The 14,591-nt window shown below is 67.8% G+C and overlaps 6 protein-coding genes across 6 annotated transcripts; 5 read left to right on the top strand and 1 right to left on the bottom strand.

Annotated features, from left to right (window-relative positions):
• The first annotated feature begins 43 nt into the window (after positions 1 to 43).
• On the top strand, positions 44 to 3,185 carry MICPUCDRAFT_57933 (uncharacterized protein). The gene has a single exon (XM_003058752.1). The coding sequence runs from the start codon at positions 105 to 107 to the stop codon at positions 3,093 to 3,095; it is 2,991 nt and encodes a 996-aa protein (XP_003058798.1). The 5' UTR covers positions 44 to 104; the 3' UTR covers positions 3,096 to 3,185.
• Positions 3,186 to 3,327: 142 nt separating this feature from the next.
• On the top strand, positions 3,328 to 6,301 carry MICPUCDRAFT_45513 (uncharacterized protein; the record flags this gene model as incomplete). Its single annotated transcript, XM_003058751.1, has 4 exons — positions 3,328 to 3,348; positions 3,589 to 3,756; positions 3,799 to 5,112; positions 5,164 to 6,301. 4 exons carry the CDS (start codon positions 3,328 to 3,330, stop codon positions 6,244 to 6,246), a joined length of 2,586 nt encoding a protein of 861 aa, XP_003058797.1. The 3' UTR covers positions 6,247 to 6,301.
• Positions 6,302 to 6,471: 170 nt separating this feature from the next.
• On the top strand, positions 6,472 to 7,458 carry MICPUCDRAFT_57931 (mitochondrial carrier family; the record flags this gene model as incomplete). Its single annotated transcript, XM_003058750.1, has 1 exon — positions 6,472 to 7,458. The coding sequence occupies one exon, from the start codon at positions 6,472 to 6,474 to the stop codon at positions 7,456 to 7,458; it is 987 nt and encodes a 328-aa protein (XP_003058796.1).
• A 114-nt stretch (positions 7,459 to 7,572) lies between these two features.
• On the bottom strand, positions 7,573 to 8,541 carry MICPUCDRAFT_17460 (uncharacterized protein; the record flags this gene model as incomplete). Its single annotated transcript, XM_003058380.1, has 1 exon — positions 7,573 to 8,541. A coding segment is annotated over one exon (969 nt), but the record flags the coding sequence as incomplete, so codon positions are not given.
• A 743-nt stretch (positions 8,542 to 9,284) lies between these two features.
• MICPUCDRAFT_57929 (uncharacterized protein) lies at positions 9,285 to 11,493 on the top strand (the record flags this gene model as incomplete). Its single annotated transcript, XM_003058749.1, has 2 exons — positions 9,285 to 9,353; positions 9,616 to 11,493. 2 exons carry the CDS (start codon positions 9,285 to 9,287, stop codon positions 11,428 to 11,430), a joined length of 1,884 nt encoding a protein of 627 aa, XP_003058795.1. The 3' UTR covers positions 11,431 to 11,493.
• A 1,208-nt stretch (positions 11,494 to 12,701) lies between these two features.
• MICPUCDRAFT_10436 (uncharacterized protein) lies at positions 12,702 to 14,357 on the top strand (the record flags this gene model as incomplete). Its single annotated transcript, XM_003058748.1, has 2 exons — positions 12,702 to 13,456; positions 13,532 to 14,357. Coding segments are annotated over 2 exons (1,581 nt in total), but the record flags the coding sequence as incomplete, so codon positions are not given.
• Between the last annotated feature and the right edge of the window lie 234 nt (positions 14,358 to 14,591).

The following is a 14,591-nucleotide window of genomic DNA, read 5'->3' as shown; positions in this document are numbered from 1 at the left end:
GTGGGACCCCGCGAGCGGGGACGGATCCATCCGCCCGTCGTGATCAATTACGCCGGAATCGCCGCCCATCCAGAGTTCGGCACATTCCACACACATTCCTCGCGATGGGGGACGTCCCCGAGACCCCCGGGTCTCACGCGACGCCGGCGAGGAGGACGTCGTACTTCCGTAGGAAATGGCGCCGCGCCGCCGGGCTCGGCGAGAAGGCTGGCAAGGAGCACGGGAGAGACCAACTCTCCCGATGGGACTCGGTGCGAAAGAGCGAGCTCAAGGACTACAACACCTCGTTTCCGATGGTGAATTCCCTGAAGAGCGGGGACCCGGTCGCGGTCGTTCTCTTCGCGCTGATACTGTACATCGTCACGTCGCGCTCCGCGGAGTACCTCCCCACCCTCGCCGCGGTGTTCTTCACGTTCTACGGCAGCCGAGTGTACTACAAGCTGCGACTGTTACGCGCGACGTCTCGCCTGAAAGCCGTGCACGACTCCGCGCTGCAGTGGACGCCGATATCCCCGACGGAGACTGCGATTTATGTGAACTGGACCGTCGCGTCGCTGTGGGAGGAGACGATCGCGCCGAAAATCACGAACAAGATTCGGTCGCTGATCACGAACAAGATCCACGGCGTGAAGCTCCCGTGGTTCATCGCGTCCGCGGCGGTGAAAGAGGTGGACCTGGGCGCCAACGCGCCGAAGGTTGGGAACTTTCAAGTCATGCAGAACAAGTTCGGGAGGCAAGTGTGCGAGGCGGACATCGCGTTCGACGGCGACACGCAGAAGATCACGCTCAGGCTGGTGCTGAAGAAGCTCACGAAGCTGCCGTCGTTTTTAGGCGGCGCGAACCTCCAGGGCGGCGTGGACATCACCGCGCACTCGCTGCTCATCGAGGGACGGATTCGGTACGTCCCGCTGGTGAATCACCCGCTGTCGATAATTCAGTTCGCGGAGATGCCGAAAGTGCGGTTCGACCTCGCGGTCAGCGGCGTGCCGATGACCGCCATACCGGCGTTGAAGCGGTTCGTGGGCGACATCATCTCCGAGGCGCTGGGAAGGAAGCTCATGTTCCCGGGGGGAATTCCCGTCGAGCTCGGGAGACGGGACGAGGTCGTCAAGCCGCGGCGCGGCGCGCTCGAGATTAAGTTTAATTGGGCGGATCTGTGGAACGGATGGAAGACAGAGAAAGATAAGAACCTCAAGAAGACGGAGAAGAAGAGCGGACTCATCCATAAACTGATGCGAAAGCGACAGTACGAGGAAGACGTGAGCCGCGGCGACGGCGACGGCGGCGACTCGTCCGACGCCTCCTCCGACGAGGGAGACGTCACCGACGTAGAGGAAGAGCCGAGCGGCGAAGACACTCTCAAAGTGATGAAAGGCACGCTCGTGGAGCTCGTCGTCGATAAAGAGAGGCCCCCGGGCGTTCCCGTGCGCGATGGCCTCGTCGGCGCGAGCAGCTCGCGCAAGGGGCTGATAAAAGACGTCGTCGTCGTCGACTCGATCGAAGCGTTCGACGAGAAGTTCACGTTGTCGTTCCCGCTGACCGATAAGTCGGATAAGGTCTCCATCTTAGTGCATCACGGCGGGTACCTCGCGCACGGCGTCATCGGATTCAAGTGGTGCTCGCGAACGATGCACACGCACTGTTGGATCCACGCCCCGGTTAAGGACATGAAGATCGACACCATGACGCTGAGCTCGTCGGAGAGCGCCAACGTGATTCTCGGACTGCACACGCAGAGCGGCCCGAAGCACCCGACCGTGGGGTGCTGTTCTCTGGACGTTAAGTTCAAGTGGGATCGGCACACGACAGTACAGAGAGCGTCCGTCGCCGGCGTCGCGGACGCGGCGTCGTCGGCGGGGGCATCGCACAGCGACGGTAAGACGCCGGGCGCCGCGGCGAAAGAATCCTCGCGCGGAAGAAGCATCGCGGAGCGGATCAGAAAGTCCACGATTGGCGCGATGAAGAAGGAGAGAGTCGGGTCGACGTGCGGGATCCTTCAGGTGGACGTCGTCCGCGCGCGGAATCTCCCCGTCCGCGACGCGGCGACCGGGACGTCGGACCCGTACGCCAAGCTGAAGATGAACGGCCGCGTCGGGACGACCGCGGTCAGGGCCGGAACGCTGACGCCCGTCTGGGAACATCGGATGTTTTTCCCGGCGTTCCCGCCCGGGTTGAACGACCGCATGGTCCTTCGCGTGTTCGACCGCGACGTGCAGTGGTTCTCCAAAGACGACTTCATGGGCAGGGCGGACATCGAGCCGGACGAATTCCTAGACGGCGAGCTGCACAGCAAGTGGGTGAAGCTGGCTGCGTGCGAGAGCGGCGAGGTGCACTTGCGGTTCAAATTCGCGCGCGGGGCGGTGGACGCCCCGCCCGGGGGGTGGGACGTCGAGGAGCACATCACGGAGGCGCAGGCGCTGCAGATGGAGAGAGCGTCCTGGGGCGAGGGGCGGACGAAGAAAGTCTCGCAGCTCATGCTCGAGAGCAAAGTCGCCGCGCGCGACGGCGTGATCTACGTCAAGTGCGTCGGCGCCGCCGACTTGCAAGTCGCCGACGTGCTCACGGGAAGCAGCGATCCGTACCTCGTCGTCCGCTGCGGCTCCGCGCAGCACAAGACGAAGGTCAAGTCGTCGACGCTGAGTCCGAGGTGGGGCGAGACGTTCGAGATCCCGGTCTCGCCGCTGCAGCGACTGTCCGGACGCGTGTTGTTCGAATGCCGCGACCGCGACGCGATCGGCTCCGATGACTTTTTAGGCAACGCGACGCTGGAAATTTCCGACGTCCCCGAGGACGGCGCGACGCAAGAGTACGCGCTGTCGCTCGAGGGCGTGGACCGCGGGATGATTCAGTGCGAGGCGTGGTTCAAACCGCTCGGGCCGCCGCTCGATCTGGGCGAGCTCGCGAAGAGCACGCCGATGAAGCTGGGGAGGCTCGAGTCGGGCAAGGCGGGGAGGAGTCTGATTAAAGGGAGGCAGAGGAAAACGCGTCAGACGGGGAGGGCGGGGTGCTGCGGCGCGCGACGACGCCACGTGGATGCTTCGTGGGGCGACGACGACGGAGAGCACAAAAACCCGGGGTTCTATGATAACTCGTAGACGTGCGGGAGAGATAGAAGACGCGCGCGATGGCGTCGTGGACGTAGTCTGAGTAACATAACACGCGTTGAACGAGTCGGCACCGCGGCGCGTCTACGTCTGCCGACGTCTTCGATCATCACTGCAGCCTCAGCTTTGTCCACGTCGACCGCCAGTTGTCGCTTTATCGTCAGGACGGCACTCTGCCACCGCGCGCCTCTCTCACGGCACGCGCGCACCCCACGAGATGAGCATGCCCTCGGTCTCGCGCGCGGTCATGCGCGCGAGCGCGTGCACGAACGCGGTCGCGCGCGCGGCGTCGCGCCACCGCGTCGCGGCGTCGCGCCATCGCCATCCGGGGACGTCGTCGTCGACGTCTTCGATCGTTCGCGGATTCGCGGCGAGAGGGACGGCGCCCGCGCCCGCGCCCGCGCCCGCGCCGTCGCCGTCGCGCGCGCGCGGCGTCCAGACCTCCGCGACCGCGGCCGCGCCCGCGGTCGCGGACGCGCCGAAGCCCGTCTACCTGAAGGACTACGCCCCTCCGGACTACCGCTTCGACGCGGTGTCGCTGGACTTTTACCTCGGCGAGGACGTCACGATCGTGACGAACACGATGCGAACGTCGCCGACGTTCGACGGCGCGGGCGACGCGCGCGCGCTGTTCCTCCACGGCGACCCGAGCGTGGTGCTCAAGTCCGTCGCCGTCGACGGCGTCGCGCTGGAGCCGGGGGAGGGCGGGTACGTCCTCACCGCGAAGGGGCTGACGATCGCGTCGCCGCCGACGACGCCGTTCGAGCTCGCGATCGTCACGGAGATCAAGCCCCAGGACAACACCGAGCTCGAGGGCCTGTACAAGTCCTCCGGGAACTTCTGCACGCAGTGCGAGGCGGAGGGATTCCGAAGGATCACGTTCTACCAGGACAGACCGGACGTCATGAGCGTCTTCACGACGAAGATCGTCGCGGAGAAGTCCAAGTACCCGGTGCTGCTATCCAACGGGAACCTCGTCGAGTCCGGAGACCTCGACGGCGGGAAACACTTCACCGTGTGGGAGGACCCGTTCCCGAAGCCGGCATACCTCTTCGCGCTCGTCGCCGGCGACCTCGGCGTCGTGGAGGACTCGTTCACGACGAGCGGCGGCCGCGACGTGGCGTTGAAAATTTACGTCGAGGCGCACAACCTCGACAAGGCTGACTTCGCGATGGCGTCGCTGATCAAGTCGATGAAGTGGGACGAGGACGTGTTCGGGCTCGAGTACGACCTCGATTTGTTCAACATCGTCGCCGTGGACGACTTCAACATGGGCGCGATGGAGAACAAGTCTCTGAACATTTTCAACTCGCGCTTGATTCTCGCGACGCCGACGACGGCGACGGACGCCGACTACGCCGCCATCGAGGGCGTCGTCGCGCACGAGTACTTCCACAACTGGACCGGGAACCGAGTGACGTGCCGCGACTGGTTCCAGCTGTCGCTGAAGGAAGGCCTCACGGTGTACCGCGACCAGGAGTTCAGCGCGGACATGAACTCGCGCGGCGTCAAACGCATCGGCGACGTCTCGCGTCTCCGCGCCGCGCAGTTCCCGCAAGACAGCGGGCCGATGGCGCACCCGATTCGCCCGGAGTCGTACATCAAGATGGACAACTTCTACACCGTCACCGTGTACGAAAAAGGCGCGGAGGTCGTGCGCATGTACGAGACCCTCCTCGGGAAGGACGGGTTCAGGAAAGGCATGGACCTGTACTTTAAGAGGCACGACGGCCAGGCGGTGACGACGGACGACTTCCTCGCGGCGATGGCGGACGCCAACGACGTCAACCTCGACGCGTTCCTCCCGTGGTACACCCAGGCCGGGACCCCCGCGCTCGACGTGAAGACCAAGTACGACGCGACGAAGAAGACGTTCGAGATGAAATGCACGCAGAGCATCCCGGACACGCCCGGGCAGACGAACAAGACGCCGACGCTGATGCCGATCGCCGTCGGCCTCGTCGGGCCAGACGGCGTCGACATGCCGTTGACGCTGGAGGGCGAAGACGTTAGGGACGCGGACGCCGCGCCGGAGACGACCAAGTCGCTTCGACTTGAGGAGGCGTCCAAGACGTTCACGTTCACGAACGTCGCGGAGAAGCCGACGCCGTCCATCCTGCGGAACTTTTCCGCCCCGGTGAAGCTCACGACGGATCTGACGCAAGAGGATCTCATCTTCCTGATGTCCAACGACTCGGACGCGTTCAACCGCTGGGAAGCTGGCCAGACGCTGACGCGCGCGCTGCTGCTCGGCCTCGTCGACGACGCCGCGAGCGGGCGGGAGCTCCAGATGGACGCCGCGATCGTCGACGCGATGCGGAAGATCGCGTCCGGGGCGTTCGAAGCCGACGCCGACAAGGCGTTCATCGCGCGCGCGATGACGCTCCCGTCGGAGGGCGAACTCAGCGAGCTCGTGTCTCCGGCGGACCCGGACGTGATTCACGCCGCGAGGGACTTCGTGGTGAAGTCGCTCGCGCGCGAGCTCCGACCCGAGCTCGAGCGGATCATGGCGGAGAACACCGCGGAGGCGTACAGCAACGAGCCCGGTCCGCGCGCGGCGCGGACGCTGAAAATCGCCGCGCTCGGTCTCTTGTCTCGCCTCGAAGACCCGGCGATCGACGCGGAGGCGCTGAGACGCTTCCACGCGGCTGATAACATGACGGATCAGATCGCGGCGCTCGCATCGCTCGCGTCCCGGGACTGCCCCGAGCGCGCGGAGGCCCTGGACGCCTTCTACGAGCGCTGGAAGCACGACCCGCTCATCATGAACAAGTGGCTCGGGATCCAAGCCGGCGCGGCGCTGCCGGGCAACGTGAAAAACGTCGTCGCGCTGACGAAGCACCCCGCGTTCGATATCAAGAACCCGAACAAGGTGTACTCGCTCGTCGGCGGGTTCGTCGGCGGCACGCCCACCAACTTCCACGCGAAGGACGGCAGCGGGTACGAGTTCTTGGGCGACATCGTGATCGAGCTCGACGCCGTCAACGGGAGCGTCGCGGCGCGCATGGTAGGCGGGTTCACGCGTTGGAAAAAGTACGACGAGGAGAGGCGGGCGCTGATGAAGGCGCAGCTGGAGAGGATCTTGAACGTGGAGGGGCTGAGCGAGAACGTGTTCGAGATCGTGTCCAAGTCGTTAGAGTGATTTTTGTCGCGGTGATTAGACCGCGTGATGTGATTAATCACTACTGTATCACGCCTCCGCGTCGCGCCGCGCAGCTCGCGAGGTTCGAAACGTCTGTCGTTCTGTAGTTCGCGTTGGCAATTGGTGACGTGGCGTCGATCGACGACCAGCCCGCTTTATTTCGATCGCGCTTTTCTCGATCGCCAAGCGACGCGGCGCTCATCAGTGAACTCGGCGGCGGGCGCGATGGGGCGGCATCACGACTCGAAAGTCGAGTCGCGCGCGCCCGAGGGGCAGATGCACCCGTTCTGCGTCGGGCTCCTCGGCGGCGCCGCCGCGGGGCTCACCGTGAACTCGTGCCTGTTCCCGCTGAACACGATCAAGACGCGTCTGCAGGCGCGCGTCGTCGGGACGCCGATCCGCGAGACGCTGTTCAAGAACCTGTACCGGGGGTTCATCATCGACACCGCGGGGTCCATCCCCGGCACCGGGCTGTTCATGGCGTCGTACGAGGTCATCAAGGCCACGGGGAGAGTTCCCGCGCTCGTCGGCGCCGCGAGCGCCGCGGGCGTCGCGTCGCTGATCACCGCGCCGTGCGACGCGATTAAACAACGACTCCAAGTCAACGCGAGCGCGACGCTCGCGAACGAGCTGAAAGCGGTGGCGACCTCGCGGAACCCGCTCAAGACGATGTTCGTGGGGTACCCGCAGTTCCTCCTGCGCGACCTCCCGTTCGACGCGATACAGATGACGTCGTTCGAGGTTCTGAAGCGGTGGCACTGCGACGCGTTCGATCCGGGACGCCCGAGGACCGCGAAGGAGCTCGCGTTGCTCGGCGGCGCGGCGGGCGCGTTCACCGGGTTCGTCACGACGCCGTTGGACGTCGCGCGGACCGCGGAGGTGTGCGCGGGCCTAAACGGCGTGAAGTGCACGGGCGTGATGTGCCTCGTCGAGCTCGTCAGGCAGGGCGGCCCGGGCGTCTTGGTGCGAGGGTCGCTGCCGCGGATGCTCGAGATCTCGCTGGGCGGGACGTTGTACTTTAGCGCGTTGGAGGCGACGAAGAAGGCGCTCGGGTGGGTGGATCCGTGCGTGGTGAAGGTGGGCGAGGGCGCGAAGAAGGGGGGCGGGGGGAAGAGAGAGACGAAGACGCCGGGGGCGGGGAAGAAGGGGAAGGACGCGATTCGATCCTCCTCGACGACGGTGAAGGAAAAACGAGGACTGATTCGCGCGTGAACGGATCCGGACGACGACGACGCGACGCGGCCCTAGCCCCAGCCAACAACTTTCGAGTCGTTAGCGAACCGCGTGATTAGAACGAGATGGTATTGTGTTAAAACTAACGATCTACTAGTACTTCTCAAACTCCTCCGGGCGAAGGCGCCCTCGCACGGTGTTGTTCTTCTTCCTGACCCTGACGTTCAAGATGAGGTGCACGCGTTTGTCCCACATCTTCTCGAGCAACACGCGCGCGCGAATCCCAATCTGTCCGATGGTGCTCCCTCGCCGCCCGACGACGATCTGCTTCACACCAACGTTGTCCACGACCAGGTACTGCTCGATCTTCACGCTGCCGTCGCGCCGGTTCTCCCACTCGTCGTGTATGGGGACGATGTTATACGGCAGCTCCTTGTGCAGACGCTGGTAGACGCACTCGCGGACGACCTCGATCGCTTGGTCGATCGACGTCTTGTCCGTGACTTGCGTCGGGTCGAACGCCCACGGCTTCGTCGGCGCGATCTCGATCAGCCCCCTCAGCAGAGCGTCCGTGCCCTTCCCTCGCTTCGCGCTGATCGGGAAGACGCGCGCGAAGTCGTGCAGCTTCGAGAGCTGACGCGCGAGCGCCTTGACGCGGTCGCGTTCCCACGGCTCGAACAGGTCGAGCTTGTTCAACGCGAGAAACGACGGCACCCGAAGCGCGCCGTCGCCCTCGAGCTTCTCCGCCTCCGTCTTCATCGCGTCCAAGCTCTCCCGCGCGCGAGCGATCAACCGCACTACCCTCGGGTCCGGCCGCGACAGCTGTCGGTGCGCGTCGACGATGAACACGAGCGCGTCGCAGTCCGCGGCGGCGCTCCACGCGGAGCTCACCTTTTTCTCGTGCACGCCGTTGCGGTAGTGCTCTCTGCCGACGACGCCGGGGAGGTCGACGAGTATCACCTGCGTCTCTCGCTTCGTGATCGTCGCCAGGGTCTCAATACGCGTCGTGTTCGTCTTCGGGGACACCGCGCTCACCTGCGACCCCGCGAGCGTGTTCGTGAGCTGCGACTTCCCCGCGTTGGGCACGCCGACGATGCCGACGGTGATGGTCTTTTGCGCCTCGATCGGGATCGCGTCGTAGTACGCGCGCGCGGCTTTCGCGGCCGCCTTCGCCGCGCGCCTGGCTTCGATCCTCCGCGCTTCCTCCTCCGGGTCCTGAATCGCGCCGTCGGTGCCGTACAGCTCGTCGTCGTCCTCCGCCCAGAGATCGTGCGCGTACGCGGCGGCGTGTTCGCGCTCCTTGTCGCGCACCCACGATTCGTTCGCCACCTCGTTCTTCGCGCGCTCCTTGTACAAGCGCACCTCGTGCTTGACGCGCGCCTCGCGCAGGCGCTCTGCGCGCGCGCCCCTGGATTCCACCTCCTTCCTCGGCGGCTGCGGGCGCGCGCGCGCGGCGCCGTAGATGCCTCGCGTGGGCGCGCTCCAACGCGCGAGATCGCTCCTCGCCGCCGCGTTTCGGAGGAGGACAAGGCACGACGACGACGTTTTCGACGACGAGGATGATTCGCCGCCGCCGCCGCGAATGCCGCTCGCGCCGCGCGCGCCGCCGCCCGCGATCGACGCCGCGGACGCGCTCGCGCACGCTCGCCACGCCGCGCTCGCGACGCGCCTGCACGTCATCGTCCTCCTCGGTCGACGCCGGCGCGCGTATCCCGCGCCGCGTCGCGACGAGTGATGAGCGACTCGGTCGGCCGACGCGACGCGACGCGCTGCGAGCGACGCGACGGTTCGGCGGTTACGTCGACGCCGATCCGCGAGCCGCGGCCTCCGTCGTCGGCAGATCGCGCGCCGCGCCACCACGCGCGATGGCGTATCACCGCAGCCAGCGCGTGTTCTATCGCCCCACGCCCTCGGATGCGCCCGCGCCCGCGGAGGTGCGCGCGCGTCGTCGTCGTCGTCGTCGTCGTCGTCGCGCGAGCTCGCCTCTCTCGCGCGCGACCGCCGTGTCGTGGCCGATCGATCGATGCCGACACCACCTTCGGCGATCTTCCATCGATCGTTCGCGCCTCTCGCCGCCGTCCCGCTCGACGGTCGATCCTCGCCCGCGGTTCTTCTTCTTCTTCTTCTTCTTCTTCTTCTTCTTCTTCTTCTTCTTCTTCTTCCGCTGACGCGCCTCCGCGCCATCCCGTCCCTCAGGTGACCGCGGTGAGGGAAGACGGCGCGTACGACATCGCCGTCGACGGCGTCGCGAGGCCGACGACGTCCGCGATACCGCGCGAGCACCTCGCGCCTCGGTTCGCGCTCGACGAGCGCGTGCTCTACGCCAAAGACGGCGCGCCCGCGGCGGAGGCGGCCGCGGTCGCGGCGCGCGCGCGAGAGGGCGGGAAGAAGACCGCGAAGCGAGCGCCGAAGCTGACGCTCGCGGAGGTGATGAGCGTGGACGTCTCGGTGTGGCCGCCAAAGTACGCCATTCGCGAAAAGCGCGACGACGCGACGCCGACGCCGACGCCGACGGAGCGATTCACGGTCGCGGGCGGCGACAGGGTCGTGTCCGAGTCCATCGCGCGGATGATCGCCGCGGACGAGGCGATGAAGGCGCTGGTGCGCGCGGAGGAGGAGAGACGGCGCGTGGAGGAGTCGAGGAAGGAGAAGAAGCGAGAGGCGGAGACGAGGAAAAAAGTAAAAGCCGAGGAGGACGCGCGGCCGGCGTATCCGGCGGGGGGGGACGGCGACTGCGCGCCGCCGACGCCCGCGGCGTCGGCGGAGCGACCGAAGCTCACGAAAACCCCGCCGCCGGGGTTCCCGACGAAGATCATCGCCGGGTCCTGGGCGGACGAAGAGAGCGCCGCGCGCGCCAAAGAGGACGACGACGCCGCGAAGCGCGCCGCCGCCGCCGCCGCGGAAAAGGCGGCGCAGCGATCCAAGGCGCGCGCGGAGACGGAAGCGCTGAAAGCCGCGCGCGCGGCGGCGGAAAAGTCCGCGAAAGATAAGGCGAAGCGAGAGGCGCAGAAGGCGCGGCGGGCGATCGAGGCGGCCGAGCGCGCGGCGCGCGAGGCGGAAGAAGCGAGCGCGCGCGCGATTCGCGAGGAGGAGGAGACGCGCGTCGAGGGGGCGGCGGCGAAGGCGATCGCGGACGAGTATGCTTCCGAAGTCATACGGAACCATACGAAGATTGGCAAGTTGGCAAAACGGCAACGTGGCAGGGACCTCAGCCCGGAGAGTGTGGCCCTCGTGCGGAAGATGCTCGACCCCGACCCGGAGACGCGCAACGCCGCGCACGCCGCGTTGCTGACGGCGCGGGGACGCGCCGCGCGAGCAACCGCGAGGACGTTCGCGCCGAAGTCCGAGGAAGCGGAGAGGAACGCGACGATCTCCGCGGCGGGCGCGAAGGAGACAGCGCGGAGAGCGGCGAAGGACTCCGGAGACGCGGCGTCGCGCGCGGCGGCGGCGGCGGCGGCGGCGCGAGAGAAGGAGAAGGACGCCGCGGAGGCGACCGCGCGGGAGAAACGCGCCGCGGAGGCGGCCGCGCTCGCCGCGAAGTCGGACGCCGCGAAGAAGAAGTTGGAGGAGAAGGAGGCGAAGAAGGCGCGGCGTCGCGCGGAGATCGACGCGCAGCTCGCGGCGTTCGGGGACGACGACGGCAGCCTCGCCGCGTTGATCGGCGGCGCGGCGACTGGCCGCGACGACGACGGCGACGACGGCGTCGTCACCGCGACGGCGAAGAAGCGGCGGGGTCAGGGCGGCAGCGGCGCGAGGAAGCGGAAGACGGGCGCGGCGGGGAAGAGCGAGAAGGGGTCGACCGGCGTCGGCGGCGGATCGGGATCGGCCGTCGCCGTCGCCGGCGGCGCGGCGAAGCCGCCGAGGCTGACGTCGGCGCTGAGGTCGCTCGCGTCCGTCGTGATGGCGTTCACCGCGCTCTTCGCGCTCGTTTTCGTCGCGTGGATCGTCTACGTCGCGACGATGGACGACGACGGCGTCGCGGAGGACGGGGGGATGGGCATGCCGATTTGATAGACGCGTAGACGTGTAAGAGCACGCCAGAGGCGGGGGCGACGAAAACGCGAGACGAGCAGACTGGATCTCCACCTCACGGCGCGACACGTGTCTTTCTGCGCGCTTTTCGCCGAACGAGCTTTCGACGCGACGACAACGCGCGCGCACACCTCGCGCGCTGCGGGGGCGGCGTCCGCCCCCCCGCGCGATGGGGATCGCGAGCCAGCTCAAGGCTCGTCTCGGGGAGTCGCGATATAAGCTGTTGCAGGTGCGTCGCGCGCGCGCGTTTCCATGGAAGCGACGACGACGAGATGTCGCGTCGCGTCGTCCAACCATCGTCTTAATCATCTCACCCACCGACTCCGCCTCACGCGCAGTCCGTCAGCGTGGAGTATCAGCGCGGGCACACCGCGGTCGACGCGTACTACGACATCGCGCTGGACATCCTCGAAGGCGACGCGAGCTCCCTCCTCGCGCTCTCGGACAAGCTCCCGAACGCGTCGCGCCGAGCGGACCTCCGCGCGCATCACGAACGACGTCTCGAGGCGCGCGCCGCGCTCGACGCCGCCGCCGCGGACGCCGCCGCGCGCGAGCTCGACCGCGTCGCGCGCCTCGCCGATTTCCTCCTCCCGCCGACGCCGACGCCGACCCGCCTCCCCCGCGTCGACTCCGCGGCGTCGTTCGCGTCGTCGTCCGCGGCGTCCGACGGCGACGACGACGACGACGACGACGTCGCGGCGTTCTCCTCGCTCCTCCTCGACGACGACGACGACGACTGCTGCCCGATATGCTTAGACGCGAGAGCCTCCGTCGCGTGCGCGCCGTGCATGCACGCGCTGTGCGCCGGGTGCCTCGAGCTGTGGACGAGCGCCGACGCGAGCTTCTACGCCGTCGCGAAGCGCGGATCGGACGCGAGGCGGACGACGTGCCCGACGTGCCGCGGGGAGATCACGGGATTCGCGGCCGCGCCGCCGCCGCCGTCGCGGAAGAAGACGGAGAGAACGCGCGGGGGGCGCGACGATCGCGAGGGGACATCGAACGACTCCAGTAACTCGAAATCCTCTTCCCCGCCAGGGCCGCCGCCCGGCGACGGAGTAATAAGGAAGAAGGCGTCGCGAGGGTCGAGAGCGCGGCGGAAGCGACGCGACGCCGGCGGCGGCGGCGCCACCGCGGACGGCGACGGCGTCGACGGCCCGGCGGACTACCGGAGGTACGGCGACTCGTGGACGAACGCGGACGCGCGCGCGAACGCGCGCGACTCGAGCGGCGTCAGCGGCGCGAGCGCGAGCCCGATCGTCGTGTGGTTCCGGCAGGACCTCAGGGTGAGGGACAACCCCGCGTTGCACGCGGCGGCGCGGACGGGCCGGCCGGTTGTCGCGGCGTACGTCTGGTGCCCGAGAGAGGAAGGGCGCTGGCCGACGGGCGGCGCCGCGCGGGTGTGGCTCCACCACGCGCTGGACGGCTTGACGCGAACGCTGACGCGGACGTACGGCGCGGTGTTGGTGTTGAGAGACGCGACGCGGACGTCGTCGTTCGAGGAGCTGCGCGACGTCGCGCGCGCGTGCGGCGCGAAAGACGTCTACGCGAACAGGGTGTACGAGCCGTGGAAAATCGCGAGGGACGACACGTGCGAAAAAGCGCTGGCGTCCGAGTGCGGGATTCGGTACCGATCGTTCAACGCCGGGGTGCTGTACGAACCTTGGGACGCGAGACCGGACGCGACGGACGACGCGTGCTGGAACTCTGGGTACGGCAGCGTGCGTTTTTTTCTTCGCGCGTGCGCCGCGCTCGGCGAGCCGCCGCCGCCATTGCCCGCGCCCGCGTCGATGCGCGCGCGTCTCCCGGTCGAGCGGCGACCGCGATCGGTCGCGCTCGAGTCGTTAGGTCTCGCGAAGATGCCGAGACGCCGCGGCGGCGGCGGGGTCATCGACTGGGCCGCGGGGATCCGAGACGCGTGGACGTTCGGCGAGGACGGCGCTGACGCCAGCTTGCGCGCGTTTCTCGCCGAAGGATTGGCGCACTTCGACGCGAAGCGCGCGGACGCGTACGCGGAGCACGGCGGGGCGAGCCGCGCGGACGCGCCGAAAGCGGCGACGGATCGCCACCGCGCGGATGTGAGGACGACGGCGAGGATATCCCCGTACGTGCGGCACGGCGAGCTGAGCGTCAGGGAGGTGTACCGCGCGGCGAAGGCTGCGAGCGTCGGGTCGAGGAAATCCCAGGCGCGATCCGCGGGGGTTTTTCTTCGAAGACTCGCGTGGCGAGACCTCGCGTACTGGTCGCTGTGGCGGTTCCCGCACCTCGCGGACGAGCCGCTGCGGCCGCAGTACGCGTCGCAATGGTGGGCGGTGCCGTGGGATCCGGACCCGCGCGGACGCGGGGATTCCGTCCCGCGCGCGGTGTCCATCGTCCGGCGACGATGGGACGTTTTCGCGCCGTGTTCGAACGACGCCAACTTGCGCGCGTGGCAGCGCGGCATCACCGGGTACCCGCTCGTGGACGCGGCGATGCGCGAGCTGTGGATCACCGGATACATTCCAAACTACATGCGGCACGTCGTCGCGGGTTTTTTGATCGAGTACTTGAACATCGACTGGCGGCACGGGCAGCTGTGGTTTCACGACACGCTCGTGGACGCGGACGTCGCGATTCAGGGCTTCATGTGGCAGAACGGCGGGCACAGCGGCATGGACCAGTGGAACTTCGTGATGCACCCGGTGTACGCCGCGAAGAGCGCGGACCCGGACGGGGAGTACGTCCGGCGCTGGTGCCCGGAGTTGTCCAAACTGCCGCGCGACTACGCGCACTGTCCGTGGGAAGCGCCGGCGACGACGCTCGCGCGCGCGGGCGTCGCCCTCGGACGCGAGTACCCGAAGCGCGTGCTCGTGGATCTGGAGGGCGCGCGATTGAAGTCGCTGAGGGCGGTCGTGGAAGTCCGCCGCGCGCACCCGGAGTACGTCTTGCCGGACGGGAACGAGGCGCTGCCGTTGCCCGAGCCCTGGCGGATCGCGCGGTGCGTCACGAGGGTGGACTATCGGCGGATGTCCGACGAGATCGTGACGCGGCAGACCGCGGCGGCGCCGTGGGACGCGAGCCGGCGGCAGCGGCGGGACCCGATGTCGAGGGCGCTGGACGATGCCGCGGCGCTGAGCGAAAGGCAAGCGCGGGACCGGGCGAGC

Source organism: Micromonas pusilla (genome assembly GCF_000151265.4).
Source record: "Micromonas pusilla CCMP1545 genomic scaffold MICPUCscaffold_5, whole genome shotgun sequence".
In the NCBI taxonomy this organism is placed as follows: domain Eukaryota; kingdom Viridiplantae; phylum Chlorophyta; class Mamiellophyceae; order Mamiellales; family Mamiellaceae; genus Micromonas; species Micromonas pusilla.
Note: the sequence above shows the minus strand (reverse complement) of the source record. Positions and strands in the feature narration are given on the sequence as shown.

What these genes read in the sequence shown, in the direction of transcription:
- MICPUCDRAFT_57933 (XM_003058752.1), top strand. Translation starts at nt 105, where the DNA reads ATGGGGGACGTCCCCGAGACCCCCGGGTCTCACGCGACGCCGGCGAGG.